Consider the following 20792-nt stretch of genomic DNA (forward strand, 5'->3'; position numbering starts at 1 on the left):
CAATAAATCAACAAGATGGCATTAACATTATTAACATTCTTTTAAAGCGATCCATGGATAGAAAGACTTGTAGTTCTTAAAAGATAAATCTTAGTACAAGTTATAGAAATTTTATATTAAAACCTCTTAATGTTTTTTTAATAAAAATTGTAAAATTTTCAATCAAAAAATAAACTAGTAGCCCGCCATTGTTGATGTCAATAATCATACAATGCTCATGGGTGCTGAAGCCCATAAAATCAGTCGCACCCAAGCGCCAGCAGAGGGCGACAAAACTCCAAAAAACAAGTGGACATTGCACTATTGTCATTTTAATCTGTTTGAGCAGGACATGTGCGTTAATTGCGTCAAATATTTTAACGTGATTAGTTTAAAAATTTGAATTACCGCCCGTTAACGCGATAATTTTGACAGTCCGAATAAAAACCTGAATTTAAGGTTAGGTTGTTAACTCGGAGTTAATTCAAATATTAACTATAGTTGCACCGATACGGCATTGACATGCCGCCACCGGTACTGGCGAGTACTAACAAATAAGGTGCCAATGCTGTGCATTATGTAATCTTTGAGTAGGTCGCCCTTCTCAAAATGGCTGCCAGTTACAAACGCTGCTTTAAAATATGTAGCGCAGATCTGTTTGGGACAATGGTAAGGAAAGAAAACTAAAATTTTGTTAACTGAAATGATAATCGAACAAAGCCCTCAATGCTGTGCGAATTAACTCAGATTTAATTCACATATTAACTAGTTGCACTGGCTTTAGTATTGGAAATAGGCCTCGGTACGGCATTAAAATGCCAATATCTGCTAATATTATTAAATACCGCTCTGATGCTGCGCAATATGTGCTCGTTGAGATTGTTTCCAACCGCTGGTTGCCCTTTCCAAGATGGTCTCAAGCTACAAATGCTGCAAATGCATCAGCGACACGATAGAAAATAGGAAATTATTCTATTTCTGTCGCTGTCGCCTGGCACTACAACCAATCAGCAACAGATTAATCTGCAAATCACTTTGCGAGGACACTGGCCAACCCAGAAAATTTGAAGTGGCCTCCAATCAGAGATGAGCAATGACACAAAGCAAGAGGCCTATGCGTGTCGCTGTCGCTACAGTTGCATTGCGCCCCGTGTGTTGTATTTGAGATAAATGGCGATTGACTTTCGCCATCGCTCATCACCTCCTGTGTGTTTTGCCCCTAACGTGTTAGGTTATCAACGAAAACAAAAATGTCAACTGAAGTCAATAAATACTCTTAATTTAAGGCCGGGCGAGTTAATTCTGAGTTAATTCACATCTTGACTATAGTTGCACCGAAATGGCATTAAAATGCAGGCAACGTCAGCTAGTACTAACAAATAAAGCGCTGTTGCTGCGCAATATGAACTCTTCAAGATATTGTTTCCAACTGCCGGCCGCCCTTCCGAAGATGGCCACCAGTTAAAAATGCCACTATAAAAGAAGCAATGCAGATCTTATGGAATAACGGTAAGGAGCAAGGTTTTCGTCGAAAACGAAAATTTTGTTTATTGAAATAAAAAACTTAAGTCTACGTGCAGAGTTAGTTCACATATTAACTCGTTGCACCGAGACTCATATTGGAAAGGGGCCTCGGTACAGCACTAAAACATATCGGTGATGCTGCGCAATTTCGAGATTATTTCCAACCCCCCTTTGCAACATGGCCACTAGTTACAAATGTTGCTATCGAATTCCAAAGAAATGGCGAATGTCAAAATTGAATCAACTGCACTGATGCACTATTTAACATGTAGAAAACGAATTTGCCCAAATCTGGCTGGTTTTTACTATTTCACATTTGTTCTACTCAAAACAATGCATCAGGAACCACCTACTTTTTTCAGCAAATCTGGTTGTGACATCACAACCAGAAATGATGATCGTGCCTAGCTTTCTAGTTCTGCGCTAGCTAGCACATGTTGACAGAATGACAGAATGTTCACATAGCAACGACTACTGAAATAAATAAACGAGGCCTGCCTTCTCAGTTTTTTCTCTTAACTGGACAGTTGTCTTTCCAGACAAAAGCACCCCCTCTCCACACTGGAGGCCATCGTGAATGAGGCGCAGCTCATTCCCGTCAAGTTGCCCAACATTCAAGCTTTGCAGGGCTGCCTGAGCAGAGCGCACGCCTGGGTAACGGACCTGGAGGAAATCCAGGTCGGCTAACGTCTCCTCGTCCATCCCGTGTTTAGCGCACAGCCCCCTGTCTGAACGCTTTGCTACATAATTGTAGAACGGGGAGCATTACCCGTGTCTTGATGACCTAGAGGGCCTGGTGGCCGTGGGAAGAGACCTGCCCGTTTTCATGGAGGAGCTTCGGCAGCTGGAGCTCCAGGTGGCCAGTGCTCACTCCTGGAGGGACAAGGCAAGCAAGACCTTTTTGAAGAAGAGCAGTCAGCACAGCTTACTAGAGGTACGCCATCAAAACAGGCAACGTCATTCTTCTGCTGTGGAAAAAAATGACTTTATTGCTAGTAGACACCCAATCCATTTGAAGCAACGTGAAATGAATCTGATGTCTAGCGCCGTAAATGGCGGCCAATGAGGTAAAAACAAGATTTAAATACTCCCTCAGGTCACTGTTTGTTTATTTTGGGGGATTTGCTGATTACGTCTTCGTTTTGGGGCGTTTATAGGTCGCTTCTTTCCTGTTGATTTTTGTGTCACTTACTGGTGATTTAGCTTCAATTTCAGGTGGTACTTCCGGTTAATTTCCGGCATATACAAGTAACTTCCTGTTGATTTTAGGGCACTATTCATTTTTGGTAGGGCTGTCAAACGATTAACATTTTTAATCGAGTTAATTACAGCTTTAAAATTAATCGTAATTAATCGCAAGTCAAACCATCTATAAAATATGCCATATTTTTCTGTAAATTATTGTAGGAATGGAAAGATAAGATACAAGACGGATATACACATTCAGCATACGGTACATAAGTACTGTATTTGTTTATTATAACAATAGATCAACAAGATAGCATTAACATTATTAACATTCTGTTAAAGCGATCCATGGACAGAAAGACTTGTAGTTCTTAAAAGATAAATCTTAGTACAAGTTATAGAAATTTTATATTAAAAGCCCTCTAAATGTTTTCGTTTTGATAAAATTTGTAAAACTTTCAATCAAAAAATAAACTAGTAGGTCGCCATTGTTGTCAATAATTACACAATTCTCGTGGTGCTGAAACCCATAAAAACAGTCGTACCCAAGCGCCAGCAGAGGGCGACAAAACACCAAAAAACACAAGTAACAATAGGACATTACACTGTGCTGTCATTTTAATCTGTTTGAGCGGGGCATGTGCGTTAAATGCGTCAAATATTTTAACATGATTAATTACAAAAATTAATTACCGCCCATTAACGCGATCATTTTGACAGCCCTAATTTTTTGGCATTCCTACATCACTTCCTGATTACCTCAGGTCACCTTCAGTTGTTTTAGCTTCAAATTCATATGATTTCCTGATGACTCTAGGTCACTTCATGTTAATTTTTGGGTCACACTTGTTGATTTTGGGGCATTACTCGGCCACTTCCTGATCATTCTGGATCACATCCTGATAACTTTGCAGCATTTATTGATCATTTCGAATCAGGTCCTGTTGATTTAGCTTCAAATCCAGGTCACTTCCTGTTGATTTTTGGTGACTTCCTGGCTGTGAATGCTCTTTCAGTGCCATAAGTTAACAAGGAAGGGACCTGAAAACAAGCCTGTCGCGATATGCAAGAAGTAGAATTATAACACGGAGATTATGCGTGTGCTGCATGCTTTCGGCGCACGTGCATGTTGATTTCATATGAGACTCTAGTAGCTCTCACAGATGTTTATTGGCCATCAACATGCCGTTGAATTAGAGTTTAGATATACAAAATAAGGAAACACTTCTATAATAAACATTGTAAAACGTTAGCATTGCTACATCGAGGCTAATGGAAAGAAACAATGTACTATCTCCACAACACAAAATTGCTGTTGAAAGGGGTCACATCAAACATGAAAACTCGCCGGATTAAAGAATTTGAAAGTGATGCAAACAAAAGAAAAAACATTTATTACTGATACAACATGCATGAAGAAAGAGAAGTGCATTTTGTTTTTGTTTTTACTGAGTGTAAAGCTTTCTGTTTGTGGCTTAGCTAACACTTTCAGTGAACATTTCCAAAAAAAAGCATGTCATGTTTAGATTTCTGGAGGCAATCACATATACTTCAGATTCTACACTAAGAATAAATTTGAAATGACACCCATTATGAAAAATCTGATTGGCAATGATATTATGATGTAATCAATGATAATTATTTGGCTTCAAATATGTTGCATGCGAACTTTGCAGGACAAGATGAGTTATTTTGGATCAAATTAACCTTTTAATGGGCTCTAATTGTAGACAACAAAAATGACAGTGTGTTTCTCACTTATTTCATATTCTGCACCTAACTAGCTTTAAAATGAGTCATTATGGGTTTTTTAAATATTTTTCAATTTTAATAGTTTCTTTTATTTAAGAGTAACAATATATTGCATTTCAATAGGTGGTTAATTAGGATGTATTGTCACTATATTCGTGGTTGAAAAAAAAGAATCAGGCAATAATATCGCGTGTCTATAATTTATGAGACAATATAACGCCTACTAAAATTTGTTATCGCGACAGGCCTTCCTGAAAATGCCACAAAATTAAAGGAAGTGATTTTAGGGCATCTACATGTCACTTCCTGATGATTTTAGGTCACTTCTTATTGGCTTTGGGTCACTTTCTGAGTAATTTAGGACATTCCCAGGTCACTTTTTATTGATTTTTTTTTTTTTTTTGGGGGGGGGGGTCACTTTGTTAGTTTTGGGACACTTAGGGTTCATATTTTATTGATTTTGAGTCTCTTTCTGAATTTTACTTGCACTTGCAGGTCCCTTTTGGTTGATTTTGGGGCATTTCTGGGTCACATCTTGTTGGTTTTGGGGCATCTACGGGTCACCTCCTGTTGATTTTGGGTCAATTCCGATTAACTTCCCATTGATTTTGTTCAAAGTTTTAGTATCGTGACAACAGCCCTACAACATGTCTCTGTTTTGTGCATTCCACGTAATACACAGTGCTAATTGACCCTGCAGGTATTGTGTCCGTGCGCGAAAAGAAGACACGACGAGACGTCAGAGGAACTCGACGACGTCGACAGCAACACTCTGGGCCTCTCGGCCCAAGACCTGAGAGACCCCGCGGCTATTGTGAGTTTGCCAAGAGCCTCTGAGCTCCGCCCACTTCATCTTTGGCTATGTTCATACTCGTAATCAATCAATTAATGCTATGGGGGGAACAAAAATCATGTTTTTCCCCTTTGCTTTGCTTACTCATTACTTATCAGTATAAAGAAAATAAAGTCAATCTAAGTGCCTACGTTTCCTCAAGGCAACATCATAGGGAGATGCGTAAAGAGGCTGTCACAAGCCCATACGCCGCGATCTGAAAGTGAATAAAAAATCTGAAGGTGAACAAAACATGACTGAAACCAAGAAGTGAATATTTGATCCTGAAAAAAAAAGTGTTATGTTTTAAAATATTCGAAAACAAACTTTAAAGGTACTACGAAATGGTAACAATGTCAAAAAAATGAAAATGACTGCACTGTCATTTTGTATGTTGAAATCGAACTGTGCATTCAAATCTTAATTCTTTTATAATTTCATGGTTATTCCATCTAAATCGATGCATCAGTCTGGTTGTGATCTCTTAACCAGAATTGATGATTGTCTAGGTTTTTAGTTCTGCACTAGCTAGTTCATGTTAACAAATTGACAAGAGAATATCGCGCCTATGGATAGCATGCTAGCAGAACTCTGCAGCTCATTCTGGGTATGGCATCATCTTCCGTTAGCCCGTTCCAGCAGGCGGGGCCAATGCAGCTGAGATTAATTAGGATCTAATTTCATTAAGAATGATGACTTTTTTTTTATGTATTTGTGTTCAAAATATGTTCTAATTTTGAATTCACTTGTAGCGTTTCATAGCACCTTTAAACATTCAGTTTCCCAAAAATCTTTTTTAATTGACAATAATTTAGCCGTTGGTTTAGCGCCTTATGAACCTAGCCTTTGTGATATGCGCTTTTTCCCCAAGGTGATGGCGTTCAAAGAAGGCGAGCGCAGGGAGAAGGAGGCGCTACTCAGGCTGCGCAAGGTCAACATGGGGAAGGCGGGACTTCCCGACGACGAGCGCCGCATGGAAACGGACGTCAAGGAGAACGGGAGCCACCCCGCCGCGTCGGTGTGCGTGTGCGGCGGGAGCCCGCGCGCCCCCCAATTGCGCTGCCACCTTTGCAAAGACTGGTTCCACGGTGATTGCGTTGCTTTCCCCTCGCGCGGGGCGCCAAGGAACCCGCGCTGCTGGTGGGACTGGGACTGCCGCTTCTTCTGCCCACGCTGCCAGCGCTCGCGGCGACCCCGCCTGGAGACCATCCTGGCATTGCTGGTGGCCCTGCAACGGCTGCCCGTACGCTTGCCCGAGGGCGAAGCGCTGCAGTGCCTGACCGAACGAGCCATCAACTGGCAGGGTCGTGCGAAGGAGGCACTGGAGACGCCCGAGCTGAGGCGGGCTCTCCGCACTCTGAGAGAACTCAAAGAGAGTCTCCGTCCAGGCGATGGTGAGGACGGCACCAACAAAGAGGCCGACTCTGTTATCGTTTTGTCCGACTCAGAGGGAGGCGACGGGGACGACGCAGTCATTGATCTGACGGAAGATTCGCCCAGAAAGAAAGAAACCCGGGACGTTCAGGTATGGGAATGATCTACTCTCCCAAGGGTGACCAACTGTAGGTTTTGAGACATTTTCAAGGTCATCTTGGCTTACTGATTGCCTGCCATTGATGGCCTTAGACGTCCAACCCATTTAGGCTGGGAGTCATGAATGAACTTAGGTCGATAGGACGTTAAGATGAGCCTTTACAGCCACTTTTCCCAGTTTAAATACAAATAGCTGTCTTTCATTATCAATGGCAGGCAATACGTATTTACAGGTCACTTCGTGTTGATTTTGGGACTTTTCCCTGTACCTTTCGTGACATTCTAGGTTCTGGACATTTTGTATAATTCCTATTAATTTTAGATTGAAAGTATTAATTAAAAAAAAAAAAAAAAGCCAATATACGACAAATTTCCAAATATCTGCACCGATAATCGGTCTATCTAATTCTGGGTCACTTTCTGTTGGTTATGGGTTACTTATCACTTCGTCTAGGTTCATACCGCATGTCTTAATGCACAATTCTGATTTTTTGTCATGTTTTTTTGGAGTGCCCGTTCAGACTACGTTTGTCCATTGAGCCCATTCAAATATTACACATGGGCAATCACATGCAGTCCGACACGCGTTCAGCAAACTGACCTGTATGTGCAGAAGCATCAAAACAAATGACTATACACGCATCTAGAGTGATCATATTTTGATTTCCCAAAAGAGGACATAGCAGACATAAATAATCCCCGAATATCTCCCATTTTGTATTTAAAGTTTTTATGTATTGATAGAACGCATCACAGTCATACCTCCAGTTTACCCCAACTCTCGGCCATGTAAGCAACACTGATGTGCAGTACTGCTCATTTGGCGCACACAAAGAAAACCGAGCATTCTCAGGCTTACCCCCAAATTTTATTTTATTATTTTATGACTGTTGTCAAGCCCGCCTCTTCCCTAAAAGCAGAGTTCTCGCTTGGCGCTAATGCAAATGTCATCGCTGCCGTCCTCCATGCCTCTCGCTCTTTGCTGACGTATTTTCTGCATGAATTTCAATTTGGGAGACTTGACAGTTCAAATTCTGGAAAAATGTGGCCCACAATGGATTTGAAAATATGAAAGTCGCAAACTATGCAACCGGTCCCGTTCAGATCGTCAAGTTAATGCCTGGCTCGAGTCGGAAAAATTACTTTTTGTTTTTGGGCCACTTTCTATTGATTTTGGGTCATTTTATGATGATTTTAGGGCAGATCTGTGTCACTCTGTTCATTGGTAACTTCCTCTTTATTTTGGGCCATTTCTGTTGGTTTTTGGTCACCTTCTATAGACCCTACCCACGTGACGTCACAACTCCGCCCTCCTGACTGGTGCCGCCCAATTGTCTGTCAACACATCGTGTTTACCTGTTACGGCTACGTACATTCCTCCTAATTACGGCGTGGTTTTCTGATCGTTAACATTAATAATCAAAATGGTGAAGGCGTGTGTGGCGGTCTGTTGCAATAACAGAGAAGATAGACGGAGAGACTTGAAGTTCTACCGGATTCCGAGAGACCCGGAGGAGAGAGCGAGATGGGCTGCTGCAATTCGACAAGAAAACTGGGCTCCAAACGATTACCACAGATTATGTAGTAGTCATTTTATATCTGGTAAGATGCATTTAATATATATTTAGAGGGTTTTGGGCTGACAACCACAATTAAGATCATTGCTAGGCTAATCGCTGACAACATACACGTATGTATGTAGTGAGAGTGCTATCGCTAAACCATATAAACATTAAAAGCCCTAGCTCCATTGGCAAATGACATGAAATACATTAGACTTGACAGTGGATGTTAGCAAGAACAAAAGATTTTGAATTGAAAATTTCTTAACTCACCTTTCCAAGCACAAGATAGATTCCTGCCGAATTTTCGTGGACGAGGACCTGTTTCACCCAACCAGCAACGAAGTATTTATAAGCCTCCAAGCTCTTAAAGTTTTTCAAGCTTTCGTGAGAATAGGCTGATTTTGTGTGGACAAGATAGTTGTAAATATCAGGGTAGCTAGCAGATGTCAGGCAAATACGGCGGAGACAGCGGGTCGAAAAACATCGATTTAGGCATCAAATATGGATCTGGCGAATGGATAAACTGAAGCTTTTCCACATAACGCCTTTTATGCAACGCATCCAGTGAGTTTACGGCATCCGAAAGCACCGGGTCTTCCATGAAATGCATTATAAACTGCTCGATCAATTGAGACCATTGATAATACAGACACAAAATGACGGACAAGGGGGCGGAACAATACAGCGATCACGTGATTTTGTGACGTCAGTGGGTAGGGTCTATTGATTTGAGGTCATTTTATAATTTTTAGGGTATTTCCGCTTCACTTGTTTATTTTGAGGCAATTCCAAGATTAATTTTTGTCAAAGTAACGACCACAAATAGATTTTTTTTGTTTTTGAGTTTTGGTTAGTTGAAAATCAGTAGAATTCAATGGAAATCCTAGTGGGAGTTGAATGCGGGGCATTAAAAATGTATGGAGAGTTTTGGCGCTTCTTGTGGACTTGATTTTTGGGAGTTTTTTTGGCGTGCGAATTCTGTGAATTGGGACAAAAACTGTAGGACAAGTAGCATTTTGAACATTGGAAATGTTTTTACAATTGAAGGTAAATTGGGCTTCTTTGTTTTTGGCGCAACCATAAACATTCTATGGACCAAATTGAAAATGGGTGGAAAAAATATATTATACAGAATTTGTTTGTGCGTGACTAGTCTTCTGGCGCCCCACAGGCGGCTGGCGAGAACGGCTTGGGCGGCAACGGCGCTACCGGTAAGTGGGAGCGGCTGCGCGGCGAGCTGAAAGAGCCGCCTAGGTGACGTGGTGTGGCGTGTACATTTGCTCAGGCGCGGGCGCCTTGCTACCGCTGCTGCCCGAGCTCCGGGGTCAGGTGGTGCAACTTTCGGCCGAGGCCCGGGAGCGACTGGAGGAGCTGCAGCTGGAAGGAGACCTGCTAGAGGTTTCGCTTGACCAGACCGGCGCCATCGCCAAGGTCTTGCGCGCCGTCTCCGATCCCCCTATGGCCACGCTGCGCACACTCATTCAGGTTAGCAAACCCCAAAAGGCGCACGAAATGGAAAAATAGTACATGGAACAAATAAATGTTTTTTGCGTAGATGGAAGTAGAAGAGCACCAGCGGAACGGTCGAGGTCGGATCAAGGAGTCCAAGAGGAAGCGAAAGGGCCACCGAGGAGGAAGTGCGGACAGGGCGGCGGCGCCGGACGCATCAGACTCCAAAAAGAGTTGCCCGTCGCCTCACCTACCCGGCCAGCTTCACGCAGACGTAAGCTTGACTATCTGCTTTTTCCTTGAAAACTCTTTATTTGGCATTAAAATCCAATGCCTTAAAAGTCTTCATTTACGGTCTCTGCTACATGGAGATATCACGTTAGCGGAACTACTAGAATCGCTACTATTTAAGACGCGAGATGTCCAATCCATTTTGACTGGGAGGGGGCTAATGAATGAATAGCTTGGACATCTCACATTGTCAATGGCAAACAAATGACATCAACATTCCTTCGGCATTTGCGGGTTACTTCCTGTTAATTAGGAGTCACTGTTAATTTTGGGCATTTACAGGTTCTTCCCGTTTATTTTTGGGTCATTCCTAGCTCATTTTCCAATCATTTCGAGTCACTTCTTCTTAAGCTTCAATTCCAGGTCATATCCTGTTAATTTTGGGCATTAACAGGCACTTCCTGTTGACTTTGGGTCATTCCTAGCTCCCTCCTTGATTATTTCAAGTCACTTGCTGTTGATTAAGCATCAATTTCTTTTGATCAAGCTTCAATTCCTGTTAAGCATCAATTTCAGGTCACTCCCTTTCAATTTTGGGTCATTCCTAGCTCACTGCCTTATTAAAAGTCATTTCTTGTCACGCTTTAATTTCTGTTCATTAAACCATAGTCTTCACTATCAGTTGACGGGGCCGCTGGTAGGGGGCCTTTTTCAAAAACTTGAAATAAAATTCAAGTATTTTCAAAACCAAAGCCGCTGGCGACCTAAACCCAAAACAGGCACCTGCCGGAGGCTTATTTGAGTCTTCATGAGCTTGCCTGGCACGGCCAGACTGTTCTCCCTGTATTTTTCAAACACTGGGAGAACAGTCTGGGACCCAGCGCAGTTTTGAGAAAACTGTGCTGTTGGTGGCTCAGTGACCATCTGATGTTCTCAGATGAACAACAAGTTGAGGAAGTTTTGATGTAGAGGTTGAAGAAAAGAGGGAGTGACTGAGTCACAGCCAGAAAGTGTTGATGACAATGTTGATTTCTATTCACTGTTGCCCCCTCCCAATTAAAGTATGTCACAGTGACAGCCAATTATAATGTAAAGCTGGTTAAAATTGAACTCATGTTGTTGTAAGGTGTATGAAATACTTGTTCATGTGCCCCTTTTGATCTATGAGCACCTGCCCCTCCACCGGTCTCTGCACAGCCTTGCTGAAACACAATGTGGGTCGACAGAGCTCAATATTTTGTTGGGTTTTACAGTGTACCGGAACATATTTCCTCCACACCCTTGTCACCTTTTTAACCCCTGACCCATTTTCATGTCTGTATATAATACTTAGCTTGACGCCTCGACCAAATCACTCTTGAGACACTCCTGCCTAGTTATATAAACTAAAACGTTCATCCTGTTTCCACCTAAATGCGGCGTTAGAACGCAGCTTGTTTGAGTTTATCGCAGTGAAATCAGTCACGACGCTCTGCCTGGCCTGGCCCCCTACGGGAAGCCATGACACAATGTCTGTCGGAGCTGTCTCGTCAACTGATAGTGAAGTCCATGATTAAACTTCAAATCCAGGTCACTTCCTGTTCATTTTCGTTCACTTGGCTGCAACTGCTTACTTTTCAATGCCTCATTCTCCCCTCCCAGTCAAAATAGATTGGACGTCTCGCGCCGTCTATGGTGGCCAAATAACAACATTTCTACACGTCCAACCTTGCATTTTGTCTGTCTGTTTTTATCCAGATTCTCTGAGAGTCAACGGTGGATCTGCCAAAGAAACGAAGTGAGCAGACTCCATTTTGTGACAAAACAAAAGATGCGGGACATTCCCTTAGCCTACCCTACCTTTCCCCTCTGCCCCACCCCCTGGGGGACTTCCCCCAACCACCTCCTTCGTGGGATAACGTGGGGACTCCCTGTGATAGCAGTGTGCGTGCTCTATCTAGAATTGTTTCCCAGGTAAGTCGCTATGTCTCGTTATTCCCCACCCTCCACAAAATAACGTATTAAACGGAGCCCCTCCCCCGGTCCTGGGATAAGCTATTCACTCGGGTCACTGGTTTCCACGAGGCCACGATACGACGCAGACTGGCGTCCAAACTTTTTATTTTTCTAGCCGGTGTCGGGTGTTGTTTCGGAGGTGGGCGACGATCCAAACAGGCATTCATCTTTTTTGGTGCTACTTTCCCCAAAAATGGACACTGTCTGAACCCCACCTCAAAGTGGTCCTCATCTGGAAAAGAATCTGACTTTACTGTAACACTTCTGTTCCCTTTTCCAAACATTATTCTTGTTATTATTATTATTATTGTTATTGAAGAGACACACTGTTATCTTTTGTGTATAAACTTTTTATTTGGATGTTGCCTTTGTTTCTTTTCACTCTTGTTAGAAAAATAAAGGTTTAGAGTTGTCTAGGAAAGGCAGAGTTGTTTTTTTTCCAGCATCCAACAATTGTTTCAATTAAAAAATTCTGGAAAGCACAACATCGAGAAAACAACTACGTTTTTTATATTGCTGGACGTCTTGCGCCGTCAATGGTACTAAAGAGCTTCCTCCTGGTTCAAATCAATAGCGTACCGCACGAATGCTATTTTTAGACCAGGACGTTGGCGGAAGTGGGTCATTATAGACACGCCCTCGCATGCAATCCATGTTATTTCTGCTTGTTTTCTCCAGTAATCTTTAAAAAAAAAAAACATGCCGGGTCACCACTGGTGCTATGGAACTTGTAGAAAGGACTTTACACATTACAACATATTAAGGATGTTTTCTTCATACGAAACGAAAACCTTGGAGGAAATATTGTGAAGAATGGATCAACTTGCAAGGACGTCCATAAGACCAGTTTAACGCCAGCAAGGTAAAGCCATTCACATTTGATATGCAGTAAACATGTTGTTGGGAGCCATGGTCCTACAGAGGACGAAGAAGTAAGCCATTTTGATATTTTACTTATTTTTTAGCGTGGCGTTTTGCCGTACTGCTTTTGTCTGAAAATGTATGACCTGCAAAACATTAAAATGGTATCTGACTGCCACCGTTACCTTTTCTGTTGTAAAAAGCATCATCAGTAAGGGGGAAGTGTAAATTATAGTTAAGATTCGTTATTGATGAAAAAATTAAGTGTTTGTTCGCTGTCACTGAGTAACATTTGTGATGGCTGCAAAAAATAGCGATGTAAATTACCCCAAGAACGGTCAGAGACGTAAGACAACCAGAGGATATATCTAAGCCGGGGCAGGGGCATATGGTGGTGAAGGATGTATTGTTGAAACGGGGAGAATGTCATTCTTGGTGGCGTAAGGCAAAGCACACAAGAAAAAGGTGTCGATAAAAAAAAGCTACTTCTGGATCAGATCTGCTCTTTTTCAGCCCTCGACACTCAAGCCATCTCTTTAACTGAACATTTGTATGTTCTTCCACATCTTTACCAGTGAATTTGGCACCAGGGACATTTTCGGACGGAATTGGTAGGTTTAGCTCGTACACTATTTCCATGCATTTACTAATTAGGGACAAACGGGAGGTTGACCCGCCTAGCCAGAATTGCTGTCATGAATATTAATAAGCAAAAGTGACATGATGCGTGCGGTATGCCATTGGATCCGTTCAATGGCAGGTAATGAGTTGATTTTTGGGTCACTTCCTGTTGGTTTTGGGACATTTCGATGTCACTTCCTGTTCAACAAACATCATGCAAATATTAGCGTCGGGTCACCGCCGGTTAACACTAGCCGATGCTAACTTCTAGTAATTTCACATGCTAGCAACGAAAGGCCATAATCTGCACAAGTTTTTTACTGGCATAACCACACTGATAATGGTTAGCGTTTTTTGGGTAATATACATGATTACATTTGTCAAATATTTGGGGTGTAATTACACGTCACGGTTCGGTACAACAAATTACAAAATTGATTTTTGTTTTATCGGCTAAAACTAAAATCCAGCCCTTATTAAAGCACAAAATAGAATAAAAAACATTAAATTTATGATATTTGTGTTTATTGTTCTAACATTCGTCATTTTATGTGCAAAAATAGAGTGGATCGACTATGGTAACCGTTAAAGTCAGGTAGCACTTGCCAGCTGGTAGCTTTTTTTTTATTAAAATAACTACCATATTCAGTGTTGGATTACGCATTTATCTGTAAACCGTTACCAGTGACCATACTCCCACATAAGCTATATTGGCTAAAATAAAGTGCAAATCGTTTTTAAAAATCTCTCGAAATACTGTTTCAATGACTTCGCCTACGGCTAGAACAAAATGAACATTCCTGATTTGAAAATATAAACACATCAAAAAGTTAGTAATACTGCATTTGATAGCTTCCACGCTGTACACTCGCCATAACTTTCATAGCAGCGATCAATGATAACTACTTAATTAAATCGAGTAATTCAATGAGAAAAAAGCTTCGAATTCAATTTTGCTGCTTTATTTGTTTAGACTAGTGGTGCAATGATTTATTTTCAAATTGTTGGAATTGATTTGACTGATTTTGGAGATATATTGCCCTCTGGTGGCAAAAGTGAATATAACGGCTGAATCCAGCCGCTCCCTGTTAAGGCCAATACAGTATAAGGCGAGAAGTTTTTGTTTAGGCTAATGTTTTTAATGCATTTGTAATTTCGTTTTGAGGTATATTTAGCTGTTCTTTGTTGAAATTTGAACTTTTTTATTTTTTGGGGGGAGAATGGTGGGGGGGGGGGGGGAGCATTTTATATCATTTCATTCAATCTATTTAGACATTTAAACTCCAAAAAGACAGTAGGCATAAAAAGTACCAAATGGCTAAATGGTTGTTCTTTAATACATTGCCATAGTTTTCAGAAAATATTCTTATGTTGTACTTAGAATACTTTTTTTTTTTTTTTATACCATTTAAGGCTTTAAGCACTTGTTTCTTTGTTTTACATTTTACAAATATATAAAATAAATAAATACAAATACAAAATTATTCTGCAACGCATTAAATGTTTATCAGATTAATTGATAGCTGCAGACCAATACAGGTTGAATACAAATACCGTTACTACTATATATCTATATAAAGGGTGTAACCGTTCATGTGGATGTACTGAACAGTTTTGCATGTTAAGTTCAGTTCACTTGTGAACTGTTTTAGTTTTCTTTTTCCTCATGAAATTTATTAGCGTGAAGCGCAACGTGCGGAACGGTAGTCCTGTGGGAGTTTCTGCACAATAAGTAATTTAGACTTTATAGCCTGTAAAAAACAGGCCTGTACAAATGTAAGCGAGAAGCTTGCGCTAAAAGACCATTTTGCTCTACTACTGTTGGGTCGGCCTGCCTCGAGCTGCTGGTGACGGTTGAGACCCTACTGCCAGTGCTGTTAAACACTTTGGCTTCATCGTTAAATTTACCAATGGACAAAGGCAAGTGGATAAATCCATAGTTATGTCGACAATTGCTGGATATTTTAACTTGAACCGAAACAATCAGTCAATGAATGCTGAATCTACATGTAAGATTATCAGCTAGTTATTGTCACTGAAACCAGATATCTCACTGGAGAAAACTTGAATATGGTAATCTCTCCCCAAAAATGTTAAACTCTCATAATTTGTTTAGGTTGTTGCTGCTAAGGATTCAAAGCTTAGTTTTGATTGTTTATTCATGATTTAAGATCTTACTTTTACAATTGTTTAATTTTATGAACTACGTATTTTATTTGAAATGTCACCCAAAATGGTCACTTTTACTCTTTTACGAAAGTTGTATTATGACATTTAAAGAAAAAAAAAAATTCCCCCTACCTTTTTTTTTGGGCCGAAAATAAACCGAAGCGAACACTTCAAAAATTGAACCGAAATCACATTTTAGTGTACCGTTACACTCCATATATATGTATAATGTGTGTGCGCGTGCGTATGTGTGTGTAAATATCTCGCAAAAACCTGTTTTATTTATATATATATATATATATATATATATATATATACAAATTGTACCTATTTATAAGTTGAAAGCCCTATAAATAGACAACAAAGCAGGCTAGTTCTTCTTAGTGTACTCTTGAGTATACATATTCAGAAACTCGCCTTGAGCGCATGGACATCAAAATACTTGACTTGAAAGCTCTTTCATTCACTGGGCCCCGCCTGCCCGTAGGGGGCTGTCTATGTTCCCTCTAAGCTGCGCGCGTGCGCAATCGCACACTGCTGGCACCTACTCTGCGCACAAGAAATACAATGCTGCGCACAAAAAAAAAAAAAAAAATCAACAGAAACGTATGTTGTAACTCGGTAGAGTGACAGGTGTCCAGCAAATGATACGATAAGGTTCACTTCCGCTACGCAGCCAATCACGCGCGGTGTAGGTTAGCAAGCTGACAACAGTGCGTGAGTGCGGCGGAGTTGAAAGACGTAAAGGCCAACCCCTTATCATGGCGAAACGAACGGGCAGCGACACATCCACTCACCAAGCCAAAGTAAAAAAGAAATGCGGTTCACATAAGAAGGAGTGGCTGTCGGAGCATGTGCAAATAGACAAACAAGCGGTGAAACTGAAGTCAAAGTACCAAGTGAGTTTTCAGAGGGAAAAATGTGGACTGAATGAAAGTTGGACTACCTCAAGCGTCATATTCAACAGAAAAGTCATTTGAAAGCTGTTGAAAATTACAAAGACTCAAGATGCGACAGGGGATTGGTACATTATTGCGGGAGAATGCAAAAGACCGACAGAAGAGAAACGAGCTGTCCCACAAAACAAAATCTGACCCAGAGCAAGTTCAAGTTCTCATTGACAATATTTTACTTGCCATCAAAATGAATGCGTCAATGGTGTCAGTTCAACAAATCCGCAATCACATGGCAAAGTATGTGAGTATACCAGAAAGCTGGCGAAGTAAAAACTATGCCTTTGAATTTGTAAACTCAATCAATGATATAGTGGAGAACGAGACTATGTGCAGTGTTAAAAATGCACCCTGGCATACACTGATAGTAGATGAGAGCACTGACATATCAGTACACCAAATGCAAGTCCTATATATTAAGACGTGAAAAATAAGGTACAATTTAAGTCAGATTGGTGTGTTTTCCAGTGACATTAAGATATTTTAATTATGGATATTAATCATTAAATGCTCTTACTACTAAATAATTTATGGGCAGTAGAAATGCTAATAGGCGTGATACTGATGTGTGGCCGCTATGTACCGTATTTTTCGGACGATCAATCGCAGTTTTTTTCTTAGTTTGGCAGAGGGGTGTCTTATTTTCTGGAGCGACTTATATGTGAACCTATTCACACATTATTATATCATTGTTGCTAGTTAGCATGTTCTTTATGCTATAGTTATCTGAATAACTTTAAATAGCTACAGTGCCTTGCAAAAGTATTCGGCCCCCTTGAATCTTGCAACCTTTCGCCACATTTCAGGCTTCAAACATAAAGATATAAAATTTAATTTTTTTATCAAGAATCAACAAGTGGGACACAGTCGTGAAGTGGAACAACATTTATTGGATAATTTAAACTTTTTTAACAAATAAAAAACTGAAAAGTGGGGCGTGCAATATTATTCGGCCCCTTTACTTTCAGTGCAGCAAACTCACTCCAGAAGTTCAGTGAGGATCTCTGAATGATCCAATGTTGTCCTAAATGACCGATGATGATAAATAGAATCCACCTGTGTGTAATCAAGTCTCCGTATAAATGCACCTGCTCTGTGATAGTCTCAGGGTTCTGTTTAAAGTGCAGAGAGCATTATGAAAACCAAGGAACACACCAGGCAGGTCCGAGATACTGTTGTGGAGAAGTTTAAAGCCGGATTTGGATACAAAAAGATTTCCCAAGCTTTAAACATCTCAAGGAGCACTGTGCAAGCCATCATATTGAAATGGAAGGAGCATCAGACCACTGCAAATCTACCAAGACCCGGCCGTCCTTCCAAACTTTCTTCTCAAACAAGGAGAAAACTGATCAGAGATGCAGCCAAGAGGCCCATGATCACTCTGGATGAACTGCAGAGATCTACAGCTGAGGTGGGAGAGTCTGTCCATAGGACAACAATCAGTCGTACACTGCACAAGTCTGGCCTTTATGGAAGAGTGGCAAGAAGAAAGCCATTTCGCAAAGATATCCATAAAAAGTCTCGTTTAAAGTTTGCCACAAGCCACCTGGGAGACACACCAAACATGTGGAAGAAGGTGCTCTGGTCAGATGAAACCAAAATTGAACTTTTTGGCCACAATGCAAAACAATATGTTTGGCGTAAAAGCAACACAGCTCATCACCCTGAACACACCACCGTTGGTGGTGGCAGCATCATGGTTTGGGCCTGCTTTTCTTCAGCAGGGACAGGGAAGATGGTTAAAATTGACGGGAAGATGGATGCAGCCAAATACAGGAACATTCTGGAAGAAAACCTGTTGGTATCTGCACAAGACCTGAGACTGGGACGGAGATTTATCTTCCAACAGGACAATGATCCAAAACATAAAGCCAAATCTACAATGGAATGGTTCAAAAATAAACGTATCCAGGTGTTAGAATGGCCAAGTCAAAGTCCAGACCTGAATCCAATCGAGAATCTGTGGAAAGAGCTGAAGACTGCTGTTCACAAACACTCTCCATCCAACCTCAGAGCTCGAGCTGTTTTGCAAGGAAGAATGGGCAAGAATGTCAGTCTCTCGATGTGCAAAACTGATAGAAACATACCCCAAGCGACTTGCAGCTGTAATTGGAGCAAAAGGTGGCGCTACAAAGTATTAACGCAAGGGGGCCGAATAATATTGCACGCCCCACTTTTCAATTTTTTATTTATTAAAAAAGTTCAAATTATCCAATAAATTTTATTCCACTTCACGATTGTGTCCCACTTGTTGTTGATTCTTGACAAAAAATTAAAATTTTATATCTTTATGTTTGAAGCCTGAAATGTGGCGAAAGGTTGCAAGGTTCAAGGGGGCCGAATACTTTTGCAAGGCACTGTATGTTACATTGACATACCAGGCATGTTCTCAGGTCATTGTTTATGAGTCATGTAATGTTATCATACCGTACACTTATTCAGCCTGTTGTTCTCTATTGTATTTTTATTCTAAATTGCCTTTCAAAATGACATGTCTGTTCTTGGTGGTGGATTATACCAAATAAATCTCCCCCCAAAATGCAGTTTATACGCCGGAGCGACATATGTTTTTACCTTTTCATTGCGCATTTTTTGGCTGGTGTGACTTGTAGTCCAAAAAATACAGTGCAAATCTGATGTTGCTCACCGTGGGCCGCAGTGTGCTCAGGGAGATTGTGTGTTTGCTCAGACACATTAAAAATTAGAGGGAACATTGGGGGCTGTGTGACTCAGCTTCATTTATTAGAAGTCGGTGGGAGTGAAACTGTCACACATGCTTTTGCGCACAAAGCCGGATTTACATTTAAAAAGTACGAAAGCTGGAATACATACTAACAAGGATTGTCTCAGGAGTGATTTGTTCGAGGAATCAAGGTAATTATTATGTTTCATATCATGCATGCATTTTGAAACGTGAAAAGTCAATGGGAGAAATTAGCTGCTCCATACCTCGGAATATTTACGTCACTGCCAACTCCCCGATTTTTGCTTTTAACCAAGAATCGAGACTGTTTTACATTCATATCTATAAAGAATATAGTGGGTTAAGCATTTATTCACATGAATTTTGAACGGAAAAAGCCATCGTGGCAATCCTTTTATCATAACAAAGAGCTAACAGACTAGCATCATTCTTCGAGATATTTGCGGACAGTAAATTCAAACTGCCCGTTTTTTTGCTTTTAACCAAGAACTGAGACTCTTTTACGTCCATATCTATTATAAAAAATTCAGGGATTTAAGCATTTATTCACAAGAATTTTCACCGGAAAAGCTGTGTTTACATCAGGCGTTTGCTAGCTTCATTCGCTAACAGATTAGCATTGTACTTGCACATATTTACTGGGACTGTCAAATTTATCGCGTTAACGGGCGGTAATTTTTTTTTTTTAATTAATCACGTTAAAATATTTGACGCAATCAACGCATGCACTGAATGACGCGCTCACGCATTGCCTCAGATTACAATGACGCCGTTTATGCAGATTAAGAGTGAAGACAATAACACCGGCCGCTTGGGGGCAGCCCCGTTCCATACTAATGTTATTCCTTCTAATAGTGGGAGAATTAGTAGTTGTGAGACGTTTATGCTGTTGCATTGTGCTATTTGTGCTCCACACATATTTCTGTAAGTTTTATTACTTTTGGTGGCAATTATGTGTCTCTTGTTGTATTTTGGGTAAGATATGTACAGAGATATGTTTTAAAGGCGATTGGACACAGGCGTTCATTGGACCACACCGTTTATTGGCATAAGCTTCGGCAACTCCTTCACAACAAACATAAGTATCATTTAGTGAAAGCACAACAAAAATAATATTCCTCTCTCTCTCAAAAAAAATAATGTTCACAAAAAGAAAAGCACTTCAGTCTGTAGTAACGAGGCCCTGTTCTCACACAGTTAAACAGCAATGCAAAGTGAACTGGCTATGCAAAATACATATAAAACTTACTCAGACTTGGGCACTCTATTCTTATTATTGTTAGTTTTATTCTTATTATTATATCACCTCTACTTTTGATTGAAAATTTTACACATTTTATTAAAACATGAACATGAAGAGGGATTTTAATATAAAATTACTATAACTTGTAACTATAACATTTATCTTTTAAGAACTACAAGTCTTTTTATCCGTG

General features: G+C 40.6%; 1 protein-coding gene across 5 annotated transcripts in view; it reads left to right on the plus strand.

Annotated features, from left to right (window-relative positions):
• Positions 1-12771, plus strand: part of kdm5c (lysine demethylase 5C) — a 54747-nt gene extending 41976 nt beyond the window's left edge. Inside the window, exons 23-30 of one of the 5 annotated variants that reach the window (XM_057821942.1) lie at positions 2043-2181; positions 2258-2437; positions 5144-5257; positions 6147-6800; positions 9545-9584; positions 9659-9858; positions 9929-10096; positions 11791-12768. In XM_057821942.1, coding sequence (XP_057677925.1) covers positions 2043-2181; positions 2258-2437; positions 5144-5257; positions 6147-6800; positions 9545-9584; positions 9659-9858; positions 9929-10096; positions 11791-11799 — 1504 coding nt within the window. In that variant the 3' untranslated portion in view covers positions 11800-12768. Of the gene's footprint in view, positions 1-2042; positions 2182-2257; positions 2438-5143; positions 5258-6146; positions 6801-9544; positions 9585-9658; positions 9859-9928; positions 10097-11790 lie in introns of all 5 variants that reach the window. The other 4 variants (XM_057821974.1, XM_057821951.1, XM_057821966.1 and 1 more) reach the window with 4 other exon arrangements.
• The last annotated feature ends 8021 nt before the right edge of the window (positions 12772-20792 follow it).

This window comes from Corythoichthys intestinalis, chromosome 2 (assembly GCF_030265065.1).
Source record: "Corythoichthys intestinalis isolate RoL2023-P3 chromosome 2, ASM3026506v1, whole genome shotgun sequence".
NCBI classification, from domain to species: Eukaryota; Metazoa; Chordata; class Actinopteri; order Syngnathiformes; family Syngnathidae; genus Corythoichthys; species Corythoichthys intestinalis.